This window comes from Poromitra crassiceps (genome assembly GCF_964638095.1).
Source record: "Poromitra crassiceps genome assembly, chromosome: 6".
NCBI lineage: Eukaryota > Metazoa > Chordata > Actinopteri > Beryciformes > Melamphaidae > Poromitra > Poromitra crassiceps.
Window position 1 is genome coordinate 26231842 of NC_139627.1, and position 27849 is coordinate 26259690.

At 41.9% G+C, this 27849-nt stretch overlaps 1 protein-coding gene across 1 annotated transcript in view; it reads left to right on the forward strand.

The window, feature by feature from the left end:
* Window positions 1-7951: 7951 nt before the first annotated feature.
* The window catches only part of LOC310778618 (obg-like ATPase 1), a 35611-nt gene continuing 15713 nt past the window's right edge, over window positions 7952-27849 (forward strand). Inside the window, exons 1-4 of the mRNA XM_083639102.1 lie at window positions 7952-8050; window positions 19412-19587; window positions 23887-23967; window positions 24318-24415. Of these exons, the coding sequence (XP_083495228.1) occupies window positions 8044-8050; window positions 19412-19587; window positions 23887-23967; window positions 24318-24415 (362 nt within the window). The 5' untranslated portion in view covers window positions 7952-8043. The remainder of the gene's footprint in view (window positions 8051-19411; window positions 19588-23886; window positions 23968-24317; window positions 24416-27849) is intronic.

The window sequence follows — 27849 nt, forward strand, 5'->3', positions numbered from 1 at the left end:
ATTCTTGCTAAGGGTCCCCTGCTTGCTCCAAATCCAGATTATTACAGCCTCATTTTCTGCATGTTTAACTAGACAGGGTGCAGGACTTTGTTTGTGCTTGTGTCCATGTGTACTTTAACTTGTATTTCTGCCGAGGGAAGTTTATTTGAGGACATTTAACTAATTGTTGTAATTTCCTTGTGCTCATGGGATGTGGCTACACCTGTTCCTCTCAAAGTGGTTTGGAGGAAACTATTAGTGCAAGGATGTCTACTTTCATTTTATGGAGCTGTATAGCATGTACATTGTTGTGTGCTAAGTGAGCCATTGTCATACCAGAGCGGAGGATACTCAGAAAATGAATAAAAGTGGGCCAAAACACATTCTTGTCAAGATGCTTTATCTGAGGATACTTTTTTTTTTATCCTATAATGTTCTTACAGCTCATTTTTGTGCTCAAATGTATTGTGAAATACAAAGCTCAAGTCTTTTTCTTTTTTCCTGTTATTTCTTTCTGGGCATAAAATGGCATGTCTGCATGTCATACTGTTTCCCATGAATTTGCTTGCCTTCGGTCCTTGCTTCTCAGTATGGAACCTACCTGCAATAGTTCCATCTTGCAGGTTGATAGATCATTGTTTATTCAGATTGACAGACACAAGGGAATTGACATGACAAAGATTCAGATGCGGTCTGACATCAAATCTGCTTTTCATGAGGGATTATGACTGTGGGAAATCCTATACAAAGCACGGGCACATGGTAAAATTCATATGACCTGTCATCATAGAGATGCAACTCTTTCACAAATAAGCTGAGTGCAGATGCATTTTGGTTAGACAACTGTCAAGAAAGAAGATTCAAATGTTAATGGTAAGCGGGTTGACACTATAGACTGTGATAAAGATCAACTACGTTTTTCAATACCAACTTTCTGTGTAAAATTGTGCTTGCAGCACCTCATCAACCTGCATCAATACTATCAACACACTTTTGCCAAATTTAGAAGCACAGGTCAGCTTGCCAGCAAAGAGTGTCAGCTTTCATTTTCAGAAAGTGCACGGGCTATTCTGAGAGAGGGGAGTGAGCCATGCTGTTCAACTGCAGTCGACTGGATACATTTGAGGACTTAGCTTAGACCCTTTTCTCTCAATGTAGCTTTCTGTTTTGTTTTTGCAGTGTAGTAGTCAGCTGCTTGTATAAAACTAAGTGAGAGAAATGGCTCCAAAGAAGGTGTGTTTTGTGAGGAATACCTCCATTGAAAGATGAGCGTGTTGTAGATTATGTAATGACAAGTGCTCTTACTCACATACAGACATGACCACATTGTCTTTATTAGGGAAAGGGAGGTGAAGGACCAACGCCACCACCGCTGATTGGAAGGTTTGGCACCTCACTGAAAATAGGAATTGTCGGCCTGCCCAATGTAGGGTAAGTAAAAAGGTTTTGATTTACAATAGTGTGCTTCTCTCTCCATGTGCTCCATGCACCAACATGTTCTCTGTACACCACTGCACTATATCTGTCTATATCTACACAGCAAAAACACAAAGGAGTTAAGGCCCGATTTAGACTGAGTAGAGAATGCATGACCTTAAGATATTCATTTCATATCAACATTGTGCATCTCTACATCATGTGACTAGACATGTGACATGCAGGCTCCATTTGGGATTTGGCAGGAGGAGTTATGCAAGTTGACAGAAAAGCACCTTTCCTACCAGCGCAGAGACTCGGCTTCAATTCACGGCTGCGGTACTTCTGGCTTGGTCAGATGTTCCTCAACACAATTGACCATGTCTGCGGGTAGGAAGCTGGTGGGGTTTGAGTCGTGGACTAGTGCCTCCACTGGTCGATCTGTTCAGGGGGAGGGAAACTGGGGGGAATAGCGTGATCCTCTCACGTGCTACGTCCTACCGGTGAAACTCCTCGCTGTCAGGTGAAAAGAAGCGACTGGTGACTGCACATGTATTGGAGGGAGCATGTGCTAGTCTACAGCTCTCCCCAGAACGGCAGATGAGGTGGTGCAACTCCCAGGGCAGCAGGGGGAATTGACAATGTACAATTGGGGAGAAAATGGGAGAAAAATATGAAAAACAGCTTTCACAGCTTTCACACTTTGGCTATATAGGAAACAGCAAAATGACATGCCGCATAATATGCATGATTTTAGATGCACACAGGAACTAGGACCACACAGATCCTGCTCCTCGAATGTGCCCAGATAGAGGTGCGGTTAAGTCTCTGGAACCATGTGCACACCCATTAGCCTATAGATCGATAGAGCTTTCCCAAAATAAAGAATACAAATACTAAAGGTGGTTGGACTGCCCACTCTCCATTAAAGAATGCTCCAACCATTACTTTATTTCAGAGGATTAAGCATAAGGATTGGTGATTGGGTAATAAAATGTCCAGTCTAGAAAGCACATTACCTACAGCGAAATCTGCAGCTACTCAGCTCCAGCACCTTGTGCTGTGTGTGGATGGTGTCTGAGAGCTGTGAGCTCTGCTTACTTTTATTACACATGTGACACATGTGCATGCACATACTTAATGTTGGCATGTTTTGTAATGTTTGTTTGCTCTCATTAATTTTAATAACTGCTCCAAAATTGACTTCAGGCTTTGAGGCATTATTTTTTTTCTCCAAAACATAGTTTGGAAACAGTCCACAAATAAAGGGGTCTATCCTGTTTGTAATTATATGTATATAATTGGAGTACACAGATAATATTCATATCACCAGAAAGCTTAAATTCTCCAACAAACTCAAAATGTGTCCGGGGATCAATGTGACTGAAGATGAAAGAGCAGGTCACATAGACTAAAGGATGCATGATAATTACTACAATGTTCTGATCTTTATGATAGTCTGAATTTATTAACGTGTATACTATTAGTAATCTTTCAAGACAGATTTTCGATTTGCATGAAAATCTGTCAACATGGTCAAAGAAAATCAAGAAAACAGCGCTCCTAGGGTGCAGATCCTTGAGTTGGAAGCATGCTGCGCTTTACCCAATCAAAATGGAGTGGGCGTGACTGAGATGTAAACCTGTGTGTGCAAGTAAATAAGGTCCCATGGAAACACCAACATGGCAAGCACTGCCATGTTGTGTGTGTGTGTGTGTGTGTGTGTGTGTGTGTGTGTGTGTGTGTGTGTGTGTGTGTGTGTGTGTGTGTGTGTGTGCGTGCGTGCGTGCGTGCGTGCGTGCGTGCGTGCGTCACCATTGTTGCTTCTCACTTATAGCAGGAGAAGAGCATGTGTCTGTTATGCAAGTGGTGAAGGTGTATTTGGAGAATTTATATAAATGAAATCGGCAATGAGCAACTAGAGGTCAAATTTAAAAACAAGTTGTACTTACTTCAAAGACTTCAGGCATTGACACAGGAGCTAGAGTGACAAGCATGACAGAAAAGAGGATGATGTGCCTGGTGTACATTTCAGGTGCTGTCACATTTTTCTTGGACTATAACTTATAATCAAAATGGAATGAATGACTGTAGAGTGTGGCAAAACCAAGGTACTTGTGGAACAAAGTAGAACTTATCTGTGATAGACAACAGGTTTGACTGTGGATTGATTTGAGATGCTGCTGTCTACGTGTCAAACCTAGTCAGATAAATCCACCTGTCAGCTCCTACCAAGACCTTCAGCACTGTCAGAGCTTAATCACAGGGCAGAAACTACATGTGTTTCCGGCATGAGGAATGCAGCCTGCTTCGAGCTACAGGAAGGCCTACGAGGTCATACGCTTCAGCTGACAGCTCATCTTTGGCGGCTCGCTAAGAAAGATTCTTTAGTCATTTTCATAACAAAACCACTGTTTTCAAGCTGCCTGGAAAAGTTTAAATGGAAAGAAATCAGAAAACTGTGCACGTACTGATCTTCTGAGAGACAGACAATGCCCATGATGTCCAGACCTTATCCAGGCACTGTATTGACATCAATGAAATTGAAGTTCCAGACCGTGATGGAGTCAAGACGGGAGCAAGACCATTTCACTTACACTTGAGACAGGTTGAGAACAAAACTCTCCAATACTCTTGTAAAACTTGATTCAGAGCACATATTTAAACACTTGCATTGAGAATGGCAAAAGCTACAGTGGTACATCTAAGCTTCCTGGAGGTTTGTTCCTGTTCACATGTAGCGTGTGTGTCGGTAGTTGGTTTGGCAGATTTTGGGCTGATGGCATGAAGATCCATTCCTCCAGTGTCCAGTGTTTTCATTTCCTAGCCCACTGCAACCACAGCCTCTTGTTCTTGGTGAAAGAAGTGCCACCGTGTGAGGTTGCCGGCTGCCTTACCACATCTTGTCAAAATACAACATATCAACCTCCTTTGGCTTCTTTTCATGAATGAGCTACCGTACTTTCAATAACTTGGCCTGTTGTTGGCTGGTTGTGATCGACCATTCTTAATACACATGGGAACCCTTAGTGTGACTGAACCGCTTTGCAGCTGTTCACACAGTCTAACCCAGAGGTTCTCAAATGTTTTTCAGCCAAGGACCCCTTACAAGATAGAAAATATACCGGGGACCCCCTCATTCTGATTTGTGATTTTTGGATAAGCTTAATTGTTTCCACGGTAACGTGTTTGACATTTTAAATTGATAGGTTTGTTAGATTAGAATGTAATCCATGAACCATTTTAGATTTAAAGCATACAATATTTTCGTTGAACTATGAAGCTTTTGCAAAAAAAAAATGTTTTTTTTTCCTGAAAACTTTTCGCGGACCCCCTGGCAAAGTGCCACGACCCTCAAATGGGGGTCTCCGGACTCCCATTTGAGAACCACTGGTCTAACCTACACGTTTGGTATCTACTGTCACATTGGCACACACAATCTATGGCTCAATTGTCTCAAGGCTTAAAGTCTCCACCAATTCACCTACATGGATTTAATGATGTTCTTCATCTGGTCAATCTATTTAATGAAAATCACATTTTAAAATGTTGGTGTTGTTCATGTTTTGAGCACTCAGTGTGTCTATAGCAGCTTTTAGAAGCATAAAAAAACATGAAATAGATCTTCAAATCTTCCGAATCTCCATTAACTTCAGGGCCCTAATGCCCTATTTTCTGATGTGACCATATTATGTGTGGTGATAATGACAGAAAATGTAGTGAAGCAAAATTGGGAGAGGAAAAGGAAGAGGGTCTTCACTTCTCCAAATTAAACAGGCAGTCCAAATTCAAACAAAAGTCTTATTATATTCTACCCAGCTACTGTTCCCCCCCCCATCCCCAGCTGTTCATGTATACAGAGTAAGTAGACATGAGGTCTGACTGGAAACAATGTCTTCATAAAACCGAAATAGCCTGCTATAAAGGTAACTAAGATCATTAGGATTAAAAAAGTCTCATGTCTTGAGTTAAGGGAGCAGTAGCAGGCTATCAAGTTAGCCAGTTAGCCTGCTATAGCCATAATTTCCCAAAGGGCTGTTAACCTAAATGTCAATTCAAGGTCACTTTGTGCATGAGAAACATTGTGTGTGTGTGTGTGTGTGTGTGTGTGTGTGTGTGTGTGTGTGTGTGTGTGTGTGTGTGTGTGTGTGTGTGTGTGTGTGTGTGTGTGTGTGTGTGTGTGTGTGTGTGTGTGTGAGTGAGTGAGTGAGTGAGATACTGTGATTGTGCATGTTTGCTAAATACAGTATGATCACTATGATGTGTTGGTTATGTTGCATGTTGGTGGTTATTATCAGACATGCAAAACACATGTTGAAGAGAAACCCACCCCCATTCACTGTGTAGCCCCCGTGTTGTGTGAACGGGGGCTTTTACTCCTTGGACCAATTTTGTTTGCTGTAGTATTCTTCGTATTTCTGTGCATAAATGGCCAAACGCAGATGAAGGAGTGTCATGTACAGATACATGTATTTCCAGCACAGCTACAATGGAGTTTAATAGTCTTAACAGAAAAAAACTATAGCATGTTTTTTAATATGATTTATTTCTTTTTTATGGGTAGCCTACATGTCTGCCACCCGGTAAGAAAGGTTCACAGCAGTGGAGAAACACTGCTCCAGCACAACCTACGATTGCCACATTCAGTCTGCCTCAAACTTATTCACCCAGCCCAGTATACAGTGGTTTGCATAGTAGGCTATTACCAATTATTTAGCAACAGATTACTCTCTAATTTGCATGTTATGAGTTATTTACTTAATAATTACATAATAATGATGAATAATGGTAATGATGATTGATTAATGAATGTGTAGGCCTATGTAGATAATATCTAAATGTTGTATTCACCTTATGTAGCCCCGCCCACTTGACCCGTTTGTGTTACGACTTCCTGTTCAAAACGCAGCTGTTTGACCTGCTCAAACCAGAGATTGTCTCTCTGGTCAAAGCTAGTGACTCACTGGAAGCAGGCTGCAGGGATATAAACTCTGCCACAGGAAGTGTCAACACAATCGCTTCAGATTGTGTTTACACTTCCTGTTAGTCTCTCAAGCCAGACTGTCTCTTCTACATAAGGTGAATACCACCTGTTTGTAATGGTAGTGTTAATGCAATTTGGTTTCCCTTCTTTCTGAAGGTGACCCAAGAAAAGCCTTCAAGTATCTTAGAGAAACAATCCGGCTTTATATGAAGAATTAATTCACCATAGCAATCTTGAGCAATTTCACATCTACAGGTCCTGTCCCGCCAAACAATCATCTCAACAGAGAGCAACGGGTGAGGGGCTAAAGATGGAAAGTCCTGGATTAGAGTTAACTAACACGCCATTATTGCACTTACCGGTAGATGCCTTCTGCTGTCTGTAGATCTTGAAGTACCCTTGAGCTCCTTTTCCATAGAAAAGAAATCTCCCTGTGAGCACAACATGAGGCTACATTTGGCAGATCCTCTTCAACAGCTAAGCTCTATCAGAAATGTAATTTGCCCCTCAATTCTAAGTACAAATTGATCTATTATGGGATTATCTGACCTTGTAATTGGGCTTAGTACTTTACAGTCTGTGTATTTTTGGATTCAAGAAATCATATTTTCAATATATTTGAATGTCTTACCTCCTTGTGCAGAAAAAAACCCACCTCTTGCATAATTTACCAAGGTTTTTAATTAATCAGCGTCATAATCTCCATCCATCAGGACACGGCGGCGCTTCCAGATGGATTTGACCTCACTGCTGTTTTCATTTTCAGGAAGTCGACCTTTTTCAACGTGCTGACAAAGAGTCAAGCTGCAGCAGAGAATTTCCCCTTCTGCACCATTGACCCAAATGAAAGCAGAGTGCCCATTCCCGACGAACGCTATGATTACCTCTGCCAATTCCACAAACCTGCCAGGTATGGCCGCTCACCATTCACATATTCACACTTCACATTTGTAGTCTGTGAAGGCTGGGCACCGACTGCACACTGTCACTGCAGGCATGTGAAAGGATATAACAACGTTGTTGACATGTAACTGCCACTTCTTATGATGTTTGATTGCTGCTCTTAGTCTCCGTCAACATTTTTGATCAAGAAAAAGCTGTAGCATTGGAACGCTCAATACCTGCCTATCATGCATCTTTATGGAAGCAGTTAAAGCCGGTTCAATTCAGACTTTCTCTGCTATGCTGGTAAATCCCTCGTGAGATGTCCCTCTTGGATTGACATGTATAGACATGGCACAGGACATTTCACTATATGAAATGGGGCCCATAAGGACTCAGCTCACACTTTTCAAAGAGCATGATAAAACGCACTAACACTCAATTATGCAGCCCTTATATACTATATATAGTGTAAGGTCATACTGTATAACCATACAGCATATAGCTTACAGCTTATATATATATTACAGTGAAATGTATTCAACATTCCAGAGAGTTATTGTTTCCCTTTCTGTTGATAAATAAATAGAATCAACATGATACATCTGTGAACTGGTCATGTCTGGCTGACCCTGGTCTCCTCCTACTATCTGCTTTGCAGCAAAGTCCCAGCATTCCTTAATGTGGTGGACATTGCTGGCCTGGTGAAAGGCGCTCATGCTGGCCAAGGCTTGGGAAACGCCTTCCTGTCCCATATCAGCGCATGTGACGGCATCTTCCACATGACACGTGAGTCACTCCAACAGCTTTGGGATTGCTTCCCCTCATAGGGATATCAAACCGTCAAAAAAAAAAAAAAAAGTATTGGCAGTTTTATCTAATATTCTGTATTCTACCGAAAGTAATTGCATCGTCAACAGTCAGTCTTTTTTGGGGGGTGCATTTTGCCTTTATTACATAGAACAGTAGGCAGACAGGAAAGGTGGGGAGAGAGAGAGCAGATGACATGCGGCAAAGGACCACAGGTCGGATTCGAATCCGGGTCAGCTTGGGATTGCTTCCCCTCATAGGGATATCAAACCATCAAAAAAAAAGTTTATTTGCAGGTTTATCTAATATTCTGTATTCTACCGAAAGCAATTGCATCGTCAACAGTCGGTCTTACTCAATAACCCCGTGCCAGCCTTTTTGAAAGCAGAGGCCTTAGTTGTGCTATGGTTTTCCTAGCAGGGCTTCTTGTGTGGTGGGATGCCAAGATCAACATAACAGTCAGGAATAATGAAGCAGACCAAACCTCACATTCCTAATGGGAGGCTCCCTGTATTGGGACTGAACGGGTCTGCGCCTGGTTTGGGCTTCACACAATCAGTGGCATATTCTGAGGTTTGGAAATATAACTAGTCTGTTGAGAAGCGACACCACATATTATTGTAATTTGATTCCAAGTGTCACGTTTGATTAAGTTTTGGCACAATGGAGGTAAGTAGGTTATTAATAGACACATTCTAAGGAAGAATCTCTCCTTTTCTGGCAGATTTTTAAGTTTTGGTTGCTAATCAGTTTAGAAAGGATAAATTCAGTGTCATGCCCAGTGCATTTATAAGATATCTATAAAACAGAGTGTTTATCTTGTAGAAAGACTGCCCTTTGTTACTCTGTGAATATAGATGTGATTAGCTCAGCAAAGTACCTCTCACTCAGTAAGGCAGCCTTCAAATTACTTGTAGTTCTCTCTCTGCCTCAAGTTCTTTTGTGCGTCTGACATTGTCTTTGTCTCGCACAATTAAAGTGTTACACGGTAGAATAATTTAAATTGCAGCTAGTGAAATGGAGGCAGAGACACTTTTAAAAATAGCACAATTTGTTTACGGATTGTATGCTGTTATTGACTTCTCCATTGTGTGAAACACTGATTAGTGAGTCGTTTGCGGCAGGCTAAGAGCGGCCAAATAGAAAGGGTTAAAATACAGACCATTTTCCCATGTTGTTGCCAAGTTGTCTCTGCTAGGGATTGCTTTGGTGGACAGTATACGTGTATTATTTCTGTTCCAATGAAATTTTCCAATAGCCTTTCAACAGACTGCTAGTGGCACTGCCTGGGGGGCTCTGTGTAGTTTGTGATCAACTGTTGGACCACCCACTGTAAGACAGACTAGTAATAATTTACAGAGGAGACAACACGTCAGATGAGACGCATTGGTTCGTTGGTAGCTTTAAGGAGTGACACTTTTGTTGTCACTATTATTTTTTTTACTTTTAAAATGAAAGTTTATAGTCCAAAAAGGTTAATTTCGTCCAACCCAATTAATTACTATGAAAGTTTATGTGTCAATGACAGTTAACATCACTAGTGACTTGGGGCATTTTTGCCTCAAAATATGTTGTGCATACAACACCCACTTCTTCTTTTTATATGGACCAAATGTATATATGCCAGATCCTCACCCAAAACCAACTCTTTTGTTCTCTGCTCGTACAAAAAAGACAAACATCCACATCCATCGGAAACAAGATGATGGAAAGCTTCTTTTGCAAGTTTACAACTATCTGTTTTGACATTCCATTGTTTTCCCTCTGGAGGAGCCCTTGGAGACCATGTGGTATGTTTCACAAGTTAACCATTAAACATAGCTGGTTTGGTTTTGTAATTAGTGTCAGGCAAACGGCAATGTTCAAGGCACTACTTTTATTGCTTGATTATATGGTTGTGGGGATCACACTTTTTTGTGTCTGGAGTGGTGCAGTATGTTTGTGTCTGGGTTTGAAAACGTACAGAGGGCTGCCTAATGTGGCCTAGCTCAATGCGGTTTTGTGATTCTTAGTGTTTGGGTCTTTGACAAACTGAGCAGGTGAGTGGTTGACCTAATTCTGATTAAATGTCTTTGGGGGGGGGGAGTGTGTGGAAGGCTTGTGAAACCTTATATCCCCAAATTTCTCCCCTAAACTAAAATGATTAATTCACAATTGAGCTGGAACTCAAGCAAAATACTCCGTATTGTTTGAGTCCCTATAAAGAGTTACAGCCCTTTGTTTAGGAGTAGTCAAATCCGAGGGTTGGGGGCTCGGGGCCAGGGGGGGTCTTGTACGCAGCCATGCAGGTGGAATAATGTTCCCACAAAGTGTCTAATGTTGATATTTCTAAAAGAAGATTCAACTTTTTTCCCTACAGTATGTATTGATGGTAGGCAGTGGTCTAACTGGATTTTCTTCTTGATGTGTGGACTTTCATGCCTAGCAGACTTCGTGGCTAAATTCCCCCAGCAGTGTGCATGGTATGAATACTTTTCAACCCCTAATGGCTTTGAGAAGCCTGTGTAAACAGTAGATTTGCTTTCAACAAAACCTTCCAAAAACTATTACGGCGCATTATGGACCTCCTGAAAGCTGATTCTATTGAATGCCTGCTGTTGCCTGATCTCATAAGGGAATGGTTTGTGGGCTAAGCATTCGCAGTGCTTCTCCAGTCACTGGAACACGGCTGGATCCTCACTGCCTGAGACAAGACACAGACATGTTCTACTTCATCTACTCTTCTGTTCCCCGCGAGCAGCCCTGCCAGCTCACCTGGCCCTATTCCCAGACGCTTGCTTTCCAGCAATTAGATGTATGAATGCTCACGGAGTGTCCCCGATCACCATAGGAAACCTCTGGTTCATTTCTAGGGAAGACTTATTTACGGTTGCGGGACACTGTAAGAATCCAGCCTTAAGATACTGTGGTATAGCACGTTTAATCTTAAGGGACTGGCTGTGCCTGTGGTCAGCCGACTGGAAAGTAGCTGTTATTCTTGGCGTACACTCTTCTCTCGCTCTGGTTTTGATGCCTTCAGCACCTGCATTCCTGGCCATGTGTTAAGTAAGTCTCTTCTCACACCTCTTCTAATGCCTGCAGTGAAAATGAGAATATATTCCTATGTCCAGAAATAACGGTCATGTAGTCTGTGGTAGCTTTGAAGAAATTTGTTGCAGTGGAGATGTTACATTGCTATATCCTGTATGTGCATCGTTTGTCTTATGTTGCGCATTGAGTGACATCATGGGACAACCACACAGTAATAGTAGGTGTTTGTGTTAGCATCCTGTATAATACGTATCTGCCTCTCTAGTGCCTTCTGTCGACCCTGTATGGTCAGCACTAGTACTAATGGCTAACTCCAAGACGAGATTTTCAGTTAGAAATGGGAATTTGAAAGTATTTGCCGAATAAATTGTCAGACTGTTGTACATCACACATGAATAAATACAAATAAATATTACATGAACACCGTATGAAAGCTGAATCAGTATTCATAAATGCAAAGTAGTTGTTATGAAGTGCTTGCTCAGATGTCATGAATACCCAGAATTAATTCATCCATTCATAAAGTGAGAAAGTGTGTGGAGGTTTGGGGATTTCTGGTTATATACCTTTCTCCTGGCAATGGTTTGTTTCAAGGCAATATCTGTACAAGAGAACGCCTCACTGTCCTGTCCTCATATCTTTTTCTGTGTTTCGGCTCTTTCAGGAATAACTCACTGAATGTAAACATGGACAGACATTCTCAACACTATTATCTTTTTTGTGATCAACATTTGTTTTATTTAACAAAAAGATACAACACAACAACAACAACAACAACAACAACAACAACAACAACAACAAACACACAACAAGAGGATAGCACACTAACAATAGAAACCAAAGTAATAATGAGACATACATTCCCAATCAAAAAGCAAATAACAGTAGACTGAAAAGAAAGAAAAGGAGTACGGTATTGTAAAAGCAGTATTATGGTATATCAATCATTTCTGATTTACATTTAGTGGTTTTAAGCTGTCTGTGCTCTGTGCTGTCTTATGCAGTCTGTTCTGTTTTCCTCAGATTTGCTCATGTTTTTATGTTCTGCTGAGGTGTTTCCATGATGTCACATCTAGCTGTTGAATGGTGATGTGCAACTCCTTTTCAAGTCACTCTTTTTGAAGGACTCTATAAGGTCACTGATGTGGGCAAAATTTAAATCAATGACAACAACATTAGACAAGAACGCATGTGCCTCTGCAGGACTTGTTCTTATTCACACTCACCTCTCAAACATTTCAATACCTGAAGAACTCCAGTATGCTGGGTGACTTCCATGTGAATCATCACTCACTAAACCAATGAGGCAATGAGTTGGCTATCATGTTGCTGAATCAGGAAGCACATTGCATTGTATTTGGTCATTCTGTCATTCTGCTCATACTTACTCACTTCTGATGCCAATAGCTGCTCTCCAGGAGTTGGTCCTTGTCACTCACTATAACTCACAAATCCTCAAACCTGTCTAACATTCTAAGTCCTTCAACCTGCCACGTGACTTCCATGTGTGTGACTGTCTAAACAATTCAGTGACAGTGAAATGAGTGAATGACTTAGAAGTTCAGTTGCTGAATCAATTGGGTTCATCATTTCCGACAAAGTACATATTGAAAATGGAAATTCTATTTTGCCGAAAATGCTTGAAAGCTATAGTTACAAGACCCTCATTGTTAAAAAAAACAACAACAGAGAAACACGTTTGAGTTTAATCCAACATGTAAAGCACACATTTCTCATTCCTGTCACACATTTGTCTCCTTATCACTGTGTGAAACGGGATCTATAACCAATCAATAACCAAAAACCACAGAAACGAATAGCAGAAGTTAGATTGGGGCCGCATCTCACCAATGATGAACAGCACGTATACTCCAAACATTACTAGCTCAAACCAATGTCTTCACAGAACATTTTGTCATACGATAACAAAACATCTCACATACATTACATTCATAAAATCTGGGACTACTTTCACAAATGTATATTTTTATATCAAAATAATATTTATACAATATATTGTCCCAGTTGTGAAATTGTGCATGTTTTTATAGGAAATTACAACACAATATGCATTTTATTGTTGATTTGAATAGTTAAATTACTATGTAAGGCAACCAGTAGTTCTTTTACCTTTATTTTACCAGGTAGTCAGTTGAGATCAATGATCACTTTTTCGAGCAAGACTTAGCCAAAATGGCAGCATTTAAAATAAACAACAAGACACAAGCACAGACAACAAGATAAAAGGCAATGTGGCATAAGGCAATACATTTGAGCTATATACTGTCTACTGTACTCTGTGCTTCTACATTTATAGCTGTTGTTATAACCACTAATGCACTGTTCTTGAGATGCAGCACAAATCCAGATCATGTTGCTTTGCTGTAGGAGGCTGAATCCGCTCCTTGTATGTTTGTGGGCTATGTCCAGGTCCTGTCAGAGCATTTAAATGACCGTTTTGACCCAGCCAGAATGAAGAGTTTTTGTCAGCCTCCACTCATTGTGGGTGATTAGAGTAAAATGTCTACCCATCTTGACTGGAGATCGCCACAGCTCCAGATACCATGCTCGGTGATTGAAGGTCGAAATATTTTGAATTCTAATGGGGCTGCAAGATGAATTGCTTGAAATAGACAGTTGAATCTTTCTGCTTCCTCCTCGTGCCCCCCTTCCCTGTCCGCTGTGAAAAGAACCATTGGGAATGGCTAGGCCCGATGATCATAGAATTATTGGATGGTGATTCTAAACCCCTCAAAGAGGAGTTGCTATGGAGATCTCGTTCCAAACTGTGAAATGATTCACCTTTGAAAGGCTGGAGGGCCTGAAAGCTGAACACATCATTGTTCAGGTGGCGGCTGGTTAGGAAATTGCTGGTGCCTGTGCAATCAGCAGCACGATAGTAGTTAAGGATCTAAAAAGGTTTGTTCTCTGAAAGATGTGGGACAACAGTGGTGTGCATATGACGATTCCTTTCAATCAAGCCACTCTCATCCGCACCGGTCTGACAAAATAAATGAAACGAGTGAGGTTAAGCTAATGATAACGGAAGCAACACTGTTGTTTTCTGTCAGAGCTGGAGAAAACCGGAGCCTCCACAGTACCTTCATTTTTCAGCTGCATATAGATCAGGCTAGTCTGGTAGTTCCTGGGTTCGATTCCTGCCTGGGACACTGTGGGTGCTGAGGCTGTGTCACCATTCCCATGTCCTCAGTGCCTACGGCCCAGGTGGGGTCATCATAAAGGACCTTTATATATATATATATATATATATATATATATATATATAATTATTTATTATTTTTGTCTGAGTGAAATGTTCTACGGTCTCTTTGTGCTGCTTTCTTGGCCAGGTCCCTCTTGAAAAATAGATTCTTAATTATTATAATCTATTTTGAAAGATGGGATCATGCAGAAAACATGAGTATCCTTTTCACATGTCAAACTGCTTTTTAGCAGCCAATGTATTTGCTATAATTGAAATACGGAGAGAAGAGAAACAACACTGAATGTGCTACAAACTGTTAACGGAGAGGCAGCCTACTGCAAACTGCTGTCAATTTCACATATCCTAAAATGAATGTCAAGAAGATATTTCCTGCATAAACATAAATACTCTTGTCAGCGTTGCCAGTGTTGTTATGCCGGGAAGACGTCCATAATGTGCTTTTCCTGACAGACTCATAAAATAGCTTTTACTGCTCTGAATACCAGGAGAATTGCGGTACTAAGTTTGCATGAACATTTTAAAAGCAGCGAGAGGAATGCAAGTCCTTCAGATGTGCTCTTACCCATCTTGCATGTGAAAACATGCACAGGAAGTTGGCAGCCAATGAATACTGTAATTTAACTGAATTATGTTGACCACATCGTTCTAGGTAGCAACATCTGAGGAAGCAGCTTGATCAGTATTGATCTCGACTTGCCTCAGATGACTCTCTTGTCTGTGTACCTGATGATATATGATATGATAATGATATAAGCCCACCTGAGCCAGCTGAATTTAGCCAGTGGAAAAAGTAGTGTGTTAGTATGTTTTGTTAAATGCTCTTATCTGTGTTGCAGTGTAATTATGAGCATGGTGAGGGATTTACAGTAGAATAAAGAAGAACTGGGGTGTCTGGGTAGTGTAGAGCCAGTGGGGTATGAGTCCTGATCGCTGCACTAGTGCCTCCTCTGGTCGGTCGGGGCGCCTGTTTGGAGGGAGGGGAACTGGGGGAATAGCGTGATCCTCCCACACGCTACGTCCTGCTGGTGAAACTCCTCGCTGTCAGGTGATTGTAACATGTACCAGAGGCGGCATGTGCTAGTATACGGTTCTTCCCAGATCGGCAGAGGGGGTGGAGCAACGACCGGGACAGCAGGGAGAATTGGCCAGTACAATTGGAGAGAAAATGGGAGAAAAATCTGGGGGGGATGTTGATAAAAAAAGAATACAGAGAAAATATTAACAAGGTCAAAATATATTTCATTTAAAATTTTATTGTTTATCAACATGTTTTTCATTCATAAGTGGTGGATCCAGCGAGTTATATTTTCAGAGGGGACGGGGAGCTGCAGGCTGTTGAGACAGCTTAGCCTGACCTCTGCTCAGGCCATTGAAAGCCACTCAGCCTTTTGTTCTGTCAGTAAAGGCACACCTGTTAACGGTCTCGTCCAAACATACAGTATTTGAAATGAAGTAGTAAAATTTTAATTGTGAGATAGACTTGACTCCTGAAACTAGAGCTTTCCAGCCTCTTTTCTCTTTTTTTACTGTCTTGCATGCGGCTTTGTGTGGCGCCGCAGTCTCATAAGAGCTGTCTTCACAGAGCCATGCTGTCTTCACAGAGCCATGCCCAGACCAAGTCGTTAAAGGACTAATTGAGGAGATTCCCCCCTCAGATTTCCCCCCTCTTTTTTTCTCCCCGTGCATTTGTACCCCACCTCTAAAGCGTGAATGGGGCTGTGGTGAAGTAGATGTGAATGTTAAATTAGGCGAAATTAATTAAACCAAATTACTTTGGAATATATAGTAGTCAGAGGAGAGTGTCAGTAGATGACTAAATGGCTGGAGATCAGCTGCTCCAGCTCTTGTTGTATCAGCATTTATTGGGAATATAGAAGAGATACTGTTGATTACTTACTTGCAGTAAAAAATAATAATAATTATATAATTATATATATATACATACATACATACATACATACATACATACATACATGCATGCATACATACATACATACATACATACATACATACATACATACATACACACATACACACACACATACATATATTTATACATATATATACATACGGTATATCTGTATATATATGACATAATTTACATGCCATCAGAATTAGTTGCCATGCCGTTTCATGCCATAGATCTTATCGCCATGCCATACTTGAATAAAGCTTGCTTGTTAACTCTACCCTCTGGTCTCTCATGATTGAAATATATATAGACACATATATATATATATAGTGCAAAACTGTACATCATAACCATTTTTAATATGTATATTCTTGCAGCTATAACAGAATGATTTACATTGTATTATATTTTCTGAGTTCAGGCAGACACAATAGCAAATTTTCATTCCAATCAGTGTGAACAGGGAGCTGGTAAATTGGAGCAGCAAAACAATAATTCCACTGATTAGCCGCTTTCTGTGTGGCGTGAGTGAACTGTTTATACTGTGGAGTACCTCTGGAAGAGGAGAGGAACCAAAACAGCCTGATTAAGCAAAGAGTAATTGGATAAGTTCATTGCACCTTGTGGACAACTCACAGGAGGACAGCTTGCACAGAAGTGTACAGCTGCTGTTGCCTTGCATGAGTCATGGGGAAGTATTGTAAAGTTTGATTTCGGGTGTCTGTCAATTTGTTGCCGATGTTTAGCTCTCATATTTAGATGTGAATTGATGAGTTATGCAAGATTATAGGCAAGGCGTGTAGTTCCATTTGATTGAACTGCATTTACTTTGGAAACACGGGTGCTTACAGTATCCCTTCTTAATCCAGTACAACATCCATTATATGATGGTATGTGCATGTGGGAGATCATTAGTGATTTAAACTGGTTCTTAGCTACCAATTTATTGTCCCTAACAATTTAGAAATCCTGGAAGTGTTTATCCCAGCAGCAGAACTGTTTCTTATTACGGGAAATATCTGGCAATGATATACTGTATAGACAACCAGGATGTTGATCTGATTACTGGTGGGTGGCTTTGCTGCTCAGACCATGCAAAATCCTTCCAAATTCTCCTCAGACAGAATGACAGCTCTGTATAGGATGCAGATCCGCAAAAGACTTCCGTGAATCTCAGGTGTGCTGTTACGCATCGTGACAAGTGCACACAGTCTCATGAATCATCAATATTTTTAGCATGAATCACAGTTAGAACTTGTTGAGAGAGCGTGACAGCTCCGTGATAAGTTGGTATGGATCGGTGCGATGACGTTATTTTCTCACAGGGCTCCTCACCTGTCAACAGATCCTTTCCACAGTGGTGTCAACACTTGAACATGGATTGTTGATAACATTTAGTGGCTCCAACATCCAGATGCCAAACAGCATTCATCAACACAGCAATATTTAAAGCCCACTTGTCATTCACCTGACATCCACTTCCTTTTTGTGAAACGCGTGAAAAAAAGAACAGCATAACGTATGAGAGGAGTGAGGTGTGCTTTTATATACAAGTATTCCAAATCTACTGTTAGGCATGTCGCGCGCTATGCATGCTCGATTCCTACAGCTCGCATAACAGCTTGGCTGCTGCGTGGCCTTGCCTGCTCTATTGGCATGCGCAGCAATGCGCAATTGTTCAACTTTGCATCATGATGTCATCACTCACTGATGACATCACAATGATGTCACAATGTATATGACATCATCAGTGATATCACAATTGCACAAGTGTAACCAAAAACTACAATGCTTGAGTGACATCACTGATGATGTCACAATGCCTCTGACATCATCAGTGCCTATGACATCTTCAGTCATTTCATAAGATGATTTTGGTCAATTGCTCCCTTTTATATAAAATTCCTATAGGCTCGCCTGCTGTGCGGTCTCACTTGCTCTTATGACAGCACTGATGATGTCACAACTTCGCATCACTGATGACATCACAATTGCTCTTATGAATCACTGATGGGTTCACAATGCCCATGACATCATCAGGGATGTTACAATGCCTATGACATCATCAGTGGTGTCACAATGCCTATGACATCATCAGTGGGACAAAAATTTAAACAGACAACAGACAGAGATTGCCCACTTGCTCCCTTTTATAGAGATAGATAGATAGATAGATAGATAGATAGATAGATAGATAGATAGATAGATAGATAGATAGATAGATAATCATACAGTGAATGTAGTGTTTTGATCCCACCTTTGCCAGAATATTGTTAATATCAAACCTGCAAACAAATTGCAAATGGGCTGAAGGACATATTGGAATAACATTCTAGATCTAGAGTGGTCCACTGCAATTGCCACTGGTAATGTTAAAGGCTGTCACTCTTATGTGACAGATGCACGCCGCCCCAAACCCACCCCCACCCCCGCCCCCACCCCCAACTCTGAGCCCTGCCGGAGAATCAGAAGGAGGCAAAGAGCTGCTGCTAGCTAAATGGTCTGCTTTAGTGCCTCATTATCTAATCACAGCACAGCCATTGCAATGAAGCAATTGATTAGGAGAAGATTGTCCTTATTCTCTTATATTTCCATCTTTTTTGTTACTTCACACTTATAGTGTTTTTGATTTTATTTCCATGTTTGTAACTTTAGTGTTGATGAACGGCTAAATTATTTTAGACAGAGTTGGGGAAATATGTGAATAATGAATAATAATGGAGCAAAAATGCCTTGAGCCATGCAAAAATGGACAAGGAAGTGCGCTTTTCCATTTAAAGGACTAATATCCACATTGGTTAGAGGAATTTAAGCTTTGTTTCTTCCACTTGCATGTTGAATAGAAAGATCAAATAGATTCATGAATACTGTATGTTTATTGTATTTGTTATGACTTTCCAGTGTCTCCCGCTGTGCTTTTTCAAGTGGATGTGTTTATTTTTCCAATATTCTCTGTAAAAAGTCATTATTGTTGGCTACCTCTAATCACTGTTCTACATTTGATCTAAAAAAAGTCAATGGTCATTGATTATTTTTGCGGTGTGTGTACGTACACATGTGCATGCACCGAATATGAAAGGGTGTGTTGTGTTCCTGAAAAAATACTACTTAGGACATTATTGTCTTGACGCTGTGGGTGTTTTGGCTGTGTTTGTGCGTGCTGTTGCTGCAGGTGCCTTTGAGGATGAAGATATCATCCATGTGGAGGGGACGGTGGACCCGGTGAGGGATATGGAGATCATCCACGAGGAGCTGAGGCTGAAGGATGAGGAGATGATCGGACCCATTATCGACAAGCTGGAGAAGATGGCCATTAGAGGCGGTGACAAGAAACTCAAACCTGACTATGTGAGTCATTGCCTCAGCATTCCCGTCGGTCACCCCCCTCACAGCAAGGCACAAATAATAACCCTCCCACACACATGGCCAAGGAGAAATATATATATATATATATATATATATTTTTATCTCCCTCCAATAGGTCTCGCCCCCCTCCCCCTGCCCCATGTTTTTTTCTCTTCTGAGATTGAAAGTGATCAGGGGTCAGAGGTTTTCTGCTGTAGAAATCATTAATAGAGTTACTTATTCAGCGACTAACCCTGGGTCACAGCTCTGGGCTAATGAAAGTGTTTCCGCACGGCTCTTTTCATCTAAAGTAATACTCAAATCACAGCACAGCTCTCGCTCGTGCCTATACACCCAGCAGCTGGGGAAATTGTGCAGGGCCATACAATAGGTGACACACGTGCCTATATCTTGCTATGACTACAGTAAATGTTTGGATATTCTTTGACAGAGCGTTCATGGGTTATATTCAGTGAGGCACAGGGCAAAATACATGGCAAGATTTTTAAAAAAAAACATCCACAACCAGCCCCACCCACTTGACCCATTGTGCCACGAATTCCTGTTCAAAATGCCGGGTGTTTTACCTGCTCAAACTAGTCTGACTCACCTGGTCAAACCTAGTTTGACTCACATATGAGTCAGACTAGGTTTCTCAAGCCAGACTGTCTCTTCTACATAAGGTGAATATCGTATCAAAATGTTATTGGATGCAAAACACATTCACATGGTCGTATTGTTAAGGTAATGAGGCTGAGCAGGCAACGTTGGCGATGATTTGGTTGCAACTGTGTCACGTTGCCGTTCCGTCACCGGAGCAGGGTTGGGATGTAGCAGACGCCAATGATGGGACATTGTGACATGCAATATCAGTGTTCAGGACACAGAGAGGGTGACCCCAATGCAGAATGGGCCAGCACGCGAGGTAATCTGGCCTTTTACTTGGAGGCGACATGCCCAATTTCAGGCCCCGACACACCAAGGCTCTGACCACTCATTACACTAACGAGGGGGGCCATTTCACCTGCTGCAGAGGCCCTGTGCCTGGCTGCTTTCCCTCTGAGTAACAATCACCCCCCACCCCCCTAACACCCCCCCCCCCCCCCCTCCCCACACACACACACACACACACACACACACACACACACACACCCACACACACCCCAGCAGCTCCACAGACAGAAGCCATTCAGGCCAGGCAGGTGGCCGCTTACGCACATAATTGCTAACAATTTTAGGCAATGAATAAAAATGATCTACATTACTTGTCAAAGGTTGCACACACGTGGGCAAGTGAAATCTATAGAATACCTCGTTAGATGGTGAAGAATGGTGCCTATCAAGACTGCACCAAGCTTCAGATGGGCGGGCTTGCGTGCTTGTCTCACAGGCTGAGTCTGCCGTGTGACATGTGGAGCTGCCTGCAGTGCACGCACGCCTGAGTACACCTTTATGTCGACATTGGTATGCAGAATGCGTGCATCGCCCCAACCACTATACATTTACACACACAAAAAAAGATAGGTACTTGTAGTTTATTTTATAGCCACAACATCCCATGAAATAACAAGGTAAATACCATGTAAGTATTTACATGGTAATTACACATCCTGAGATTTAGCAATTTGCAAGAACTTTGAATTAATTTCTAATTTCCGTAGCAGCACCTCATTTTCCCACAGCTCCCCAGTGTCTGTTCCTTACTGAGATGGTCTGAAATCTCATGAAGAAGAAGTGCTTTTATCCGCTCTGTGGTCAATTTAAATATTTTAATGGTTTTTGGAGGAGAGGGCAGCCTGACAAATCAGTTATCATCCAGTTAGCTGATTATCACATGATAGTCAATCTAATATGATGCAATCTGATGTGCCATAAAAAGCATACATAAAGCCGTGTTTAGGCCTACATCTGTAAAGACTATATTTAGGCAGCTTTCATGAAGGTCAAGGTACAGTGGTTTCCAAATAAATCCTGGATTTGACTTGAACGTACATGTTTTTTTCTGTTCCTTTAGTGGAAATAGGTTGTGATCAAACCAAACAATCACAGACAGTATTAAAACTCATATTGAAAATGTGTGCACCAAACTGGAAAATTTGGATTTTGAGAGTGTCTTGTGAAAATACACATACTGTGCTCTATCTGGCTAATTGTAATTGAGAATCCTGGAATAATTTGCATTTGCATGTTTTGCTTCTGTTGGTGCTAAGTGGTTATCACTGCCACAGTCTGTTCTCCTACACTGTCATCAACCAACCGATATAAAACTGAACTCAAGCCTTCTGCCTTCTTGGAGGTTGAGGTTTAGCCTGGAGTGAATGTAATTAATTTGTGGGGAAACAAATTATTCAAGTCCAGACTCGTTTAAATCAGAGAGTTTAGTTCGTCCAAGTCTAGAGCAGGAGTGTCCAAAATTAAATGTGGGTGGTAAAATATGAGCCAAAAAATCCAATTGGACATTCATTATTGACAAATGGAAACATATTATAGACTTTAGTCAGACATTAGGTTCGTTAATATGACCTATCTCAGAATCACTCTTCAAATATTATATTGCACCAAAAAATTCATATCACTTTCTTGAACCTTTAAAGTGACAAATGTTAAAAAAAAAATAGGGCCGTTCCAGATGGATGAGACAGTAGACTTTCAAAGTTGTTTATAGCAGACAAATGCATAGGAAAGTTACCATGCATTGCTTACTGTGCAAGATGTAGAAAAAAAATCATTGTGGGTGAGAATTCCAATATCGCTCCGATGGATTCCAAGTTCAACATAATGCACTCCCAGAAATACAAATGTGCTTATGTGTGGTTTGCAACCTAGTGTTAAAGCACAAGCAGACAGGTTGTCTAGATGCAGATCCTATCATAGGATGCATGTGGATCTGGATCTGGATGGATAGGATTCCTATCCATCCAAAGCAAACCAATGCGACCGAGTCTTATGCTTAATTCATGTACATGCCACCAGCCCAGAGCGTATTACAGTATGCATTGTTAGAAAGACTTGAATCCATTTTGCAAGTGCTGTATACGTACAATAGCAATGTTTCATTGCTTTTGTCCATTTGATGCGCCAAATTCCCTTTCCTCACCAAACAATAAGAAGAAGCCGGCCCACCAGCGGCGTTTCATGGTGGCAGGCGTATGTGTTTGACCCCTGTGGGACCTATATGCCTTTTATTAACACCTGCCTGTTAGAGGCGCGCTGCACGGAGGCTGCGAGCTGATGAGGGAAACCTGGAGCGGGTTGAGCCTGTGTCACTGGCCGTTTGCTGTTTCCATTTCACACATGATTAAGCTCTCTGTGAAGACTTGGGCCTTGGCGGGCGGAGTGTGCGGCGCTCTTCCTGCACTCTCTCCCGCTGGCTGCACTCTGGCTGCCTGACTAAAAGGCCTTTAGAATTCCTGTGGAGAGAGATGTGCAGAGACTGAATGCAGCTGGCTGGGGGTCAGTGTGTGGAGCTTTTTCTGCCATTGTGTAATTGAGGCTCTGGCTGGCTTTTTCCCCCTCAGTTCTTTCAAAAGGGAGTATGATTGTGAAGTGCTGCAAGGGTTTGGGGAGGAAAGAGGGAGGTAGGGGGAGTGTTGCAGGGGGTGGGGGAGTTTTTATATGAAGGAGGAGGTTAAGTTGACAGGAACAAAAAGAATGGATTCCGCTAATTTCTGCGGGGCTGAATCAACAATAATAGGCTCAATTTCTTTATTACAAATTTGATAACCGCCTCCCTCCCATTTTCCCACCCTTTTCCGCTTCCAGATCCTGTCAAGAAGACCCAATCTTGCCTGTGGTCCCAACCCACAAGTACCTCAATAATGAATGTGGCAATGGCACAAAAGAAGAAGAAGAAGAAGCTGGAAATACTCAATATTTTCTTCAGATTTTTTTTTGAATAATTAGTGCTGTACCTCACCAGTGCATATTCAATATGACTACATGCTGCAGAGTGCCTGAGGAAGAACTAATAATTTACACATAACTAACCAACTTGCAATTAGGTCCCTGCTCTTTCCAATTTCATCCTCACCCTATCATTTTCATCCAACAGTCCCTATGGAATATCAGTGTACATAACTGTGCCCCCCCAGAAGGCATTTTGTCGTGATTTAAAGGCGGTAAGGGGTCCTTGTGCGTTGCGTCCCTGTTAAAGCCATACGAGCCATACGAGCACAGCCATTGTTCATTTTGGCATCAGGATGCCATGCATTTAGGAAATAATGACCCCATTCCCTGCTGGGTTTATATTCTTTTTCATCTCCGTTAATGGCTTCTTCTTCATTCTCTTTTAATTCCAAACAGGACGTAATGTGCAAACTGAAGAGCTGGCTAGTGGATGAAAAGAAACATGTCCGCTACTATCACGATTGGAACGACAAGGAGGTAAGTCTTTGATGTTACACTCACATTTATTAACGTGATTTATCTTGGTAATCATTTCATCTGGCCTGAAAGCCCAACTGCTATGTTTTTTGTGCAGATGGTCTTCTATGCTAATCACAAGTTAATATGCGCGCTTGTCTTTTTCTGCTGGTATTTTGACATTACTTTTTCTACAAGTTAATGACATCTGTCTGTGCTGATCTCGATCTCGAGGCTTTATAGATGCTCCCCACAGAGCCTAGACCAGAGCCTAATTTGATTTGGCTTCACTTATCCCTGCATGATCTTCAAAGGCTGCTTTGGAAAGTTTGGATTCTTATTAGTAGTTGCCTTCTCTTTGTTTGTCACAGATCGAAGTGTTGAACAAATACTTGTTTTTGACATCCAAACCAATGATTTACCTCGTTAACCTCTCTGAGAAGGACTACATCAGGAGAAAGAACAAATGGTAAGTGCTTAGAAGTCGGGTGGGACCAGACATTTTGCACTCTCTATGGATCATCACCAAAGAGCCTGCCTTCTGTTTATGTATTCAGTCACATCGATTTCAATGAACTTTCACAGAACATTTCCGTAATACTTTTTGCGTGTGTGTTGTGTGTGTGAGAATTTACCCACACTGGTCTACTGACTCTCGTCTCCTGCTGGCAAAAACGGTTACAGTATATTTTTGTGAGAGGATCTGCCTGGAGGTGGCACTAAGTATGCTCTAACACAACATCCAGTTCTGGAAACCCCAGCCAGCCCCCAGACTCTGCACTTCATTAAACACTTACTAACATATGGTCTCCATTTTCCATCAAAAAATGTCTAATTTCCATACGATATGAAAGAGGGTGCAGGCTTTACATGACAAAAAAATATATATACACAGATTCAAAGCCAAAAGAGTAATTAATATCATCTGGACAAGGCCAATAAATCATAAGGATAACACTCTTTAAATATTGTGATGTCTAAAATTGTTTTGCTCCAAATATTTGGTTTTGTCTGAGGAGCCCACTGTCTTCAGATGTTGTTGCTCAATACAGGGAATATTAGTAGCATGCCTTACGAGCTGTACTTTACAGACGAGAAATTCCCATAGATCACAGGGGCATTTGTGTATTTCTTTACACTGAGGAATGGGAATGGGCTTGTATCTACTGTGTCATTTAGTGTACAGGGATGTGTATTTACTTTTCAGGCGCACCCTTATTCGTAATCACCACACTGGTTGAGAATGTCTTTGCATGCACTAATATAAACCTCTCTTCCAGACCTGTGATCTTCTGTTCTGTCAAACATACTTTTGATAGTAATGTTATGATCCGGGCACAGTGAGAGCAGATCTAGAAGATCGGTGTGAGACATCCATTATATCTGAAAGGGATACTTATCCACACACTACAGCCATTTTGTCAATAACAACATCTTGTGGATTGTTATCGTCCCTTTTCCAATTGCCCACTAGGCTTTTGGTGTCAAACAGTTCTAACAGCATTTGTTCTTCAGTCCTTTATTTGGCAGCATTACCGTATATTAAAAAGGGAAGTTGTTTACCTATTTGTTAATATGTTCTTGACACGAAAGTATGACTGTCAGACAGAGGGAGGAGGAACATTGCAAGAGAACACATAAATCAAGTGATTCATGACATGTGGAACATCAGTCATCGGCAGGAAGAGGGTTTTTCACGTTGCGTGTGTGTTTTTTCTTTTACTCTGTTAAAAGCAATAAATCTTAGTGTTTTAAACAGGCAAGCGGTAGTGCTCACATGTCCTGAGGGCTCGGCGCTGAACAATGCCAACATCAAAGTGTTGATGTTTGACAAGTGATGAGTCACTTCCCTTGTCCAGAGAGCAGCTCACACCTGTATGGAGATGATTACAGGTAGATCTGGCTGCCCCTAATTGTACAATAAATGCTGCTCTCAGCCCTAATGGCAGCTAGTCTGCAGCAGAGACGCCAGACTGCCATTTGGCTGTCGCCATGCTCTTGTTTTTCCACCAGCGAGGTTGAGATGATGATACGCTTAAGGACTATTCAAAGCAAACAGCAAGACAAATTGCAATCTCAGCTTTAAGGTGTGGAGGGAAGAAGGAGAATCCTAGAATGAGGCAAATAAGGCAATTTCATCTGTGTCGCTCAGGACACCCACTCAGGCCACTTTGCAGGCTCCCCTTGCTGAAGTGCAGTTATATCCTTGCAATGTTTTGTTCATTGCATTTGGTCTTTCAGCCTCGGAGTTGATGCTATTGATTTTGTCGCAATCACATCCCACCATACTTCTTTTTTTTAGGTTGAATAACATGCAGGTTGAGGTTCCATACATTTATACAACCTGAAAGAAAAGTGATAGTGATTATTAAGGACACTCAACTGTGTGTTGTGGAAAGATTATCACTGAACAACACCATCATCCTTTATATAAAAGGGAGTAAGTGGGTTCTGCGATTTTGGATACATTTTTGGTTAAACTCGAGCAATTATGATGTCAATAGACATTGTGACATCAGTGACATCATTGTCTATGACATCATCAGTGATGTCACTCAAACAATTGTGGTTTTTGTTTACACTTCACAATGTCTGGTCACTCAAGCAATTGTCTTCAGTGAGTGATGTCATCAGTGATGCGAAGTTGGGCAATTGTGCACTGCACATGCCAATAGAGCAGGCGAGGCCATGCAGCAGCCGAGCTGTGGGCGAGGCCGCGCAGTGGCGGAGCTGCGTAAGCGAGCTGCAGGGCGGGCGAGGCCGCACAGTGACCGAGCCTAGGAATCGAGCGCACGAGATGCCTAGTATATTACAGTAGCCTTATCAGAAGTAGGAGATAGCAGTAGTCTTATCTGACTTATCGAGGTTCCAAAAAAAGATCCATAGTTAGACAGGATCATTCTGTTTGGAGTATGGGAACTACATACACACACGCTGCCCTTGTTTAGACAAGAATACACAGTAAAACGCCAGAGGCCACTTAGCCTACTGGTGGTTGCGTGGTCTCTTGGGCAGGTCCAAAGCACACTTGTTTAGGAGGGAGAAAGTTAGTGAAAGAAGAAAGTTTTCTGCGATGCGTTTCAGACATGCGGCCTTCACCACCCCCACCCCCCTACCAAGAGCACCTTGTATACAAACGTTGATATTCGACACACTGAGCACCCCAGCCTTTTCAGCGTTTTAGAATACACAGTATTAGCAAGCCATCATTAATGGCGGGATCAGAGGAGGAGCAGGGGCCTCCTTTCATCCCCAGGTTCACTGCTGGAGACGGTACATCATTTACTGTCGAGAGGAGCACATGGCTCCAATCCTATACAGTACACAGTGCATGTGTACGTGTATGAGAATGCGTACATGTGCATGTTTGAAGTCTGTTTCAGAGGCGACTCCATGCTCATTTGGACGCTGGCGTAATTGCGGTGTGCAGATCAAAGGCGCGCTGGGCCCAGTGATGTTCCAGAGGAGACTTTACCACACGGCCCCTCTCCTCTGTGCAGAGGGGGCCGCCCGCTGCTCACCGCTCTCCTCTCTCCCCTCCAGCCACGCACTGCCCCCTGCACATCCCCGCTCGTAAAAAATGATGAAGGCCGCATTTGTCATGTGTTTATGACTGAGAGGCATTGCGTGATAGAGAATGGCATCTACGAGAGTCTATCAAGAGGCTTTCTCCGCTTCCCTCGGCGTCAGGAGGCTGCCTGCAAGACTTTAGTCTGTGCCACATAGTTTGTGTGTTAGAGAGGGTCATTACGGCGCTGTTGATGATGTGGTGGCTGCAGCCTGCCTAGCATTAGCGTGTTTTCACTTGTCAAGGGCGGAATTGATGATTTTGCAAGCTCGTGGTCTCGCCATCTTTTTAATACTTGTATTAGGTTTGATAGCAGGTATTTCATCCTGGTCCTC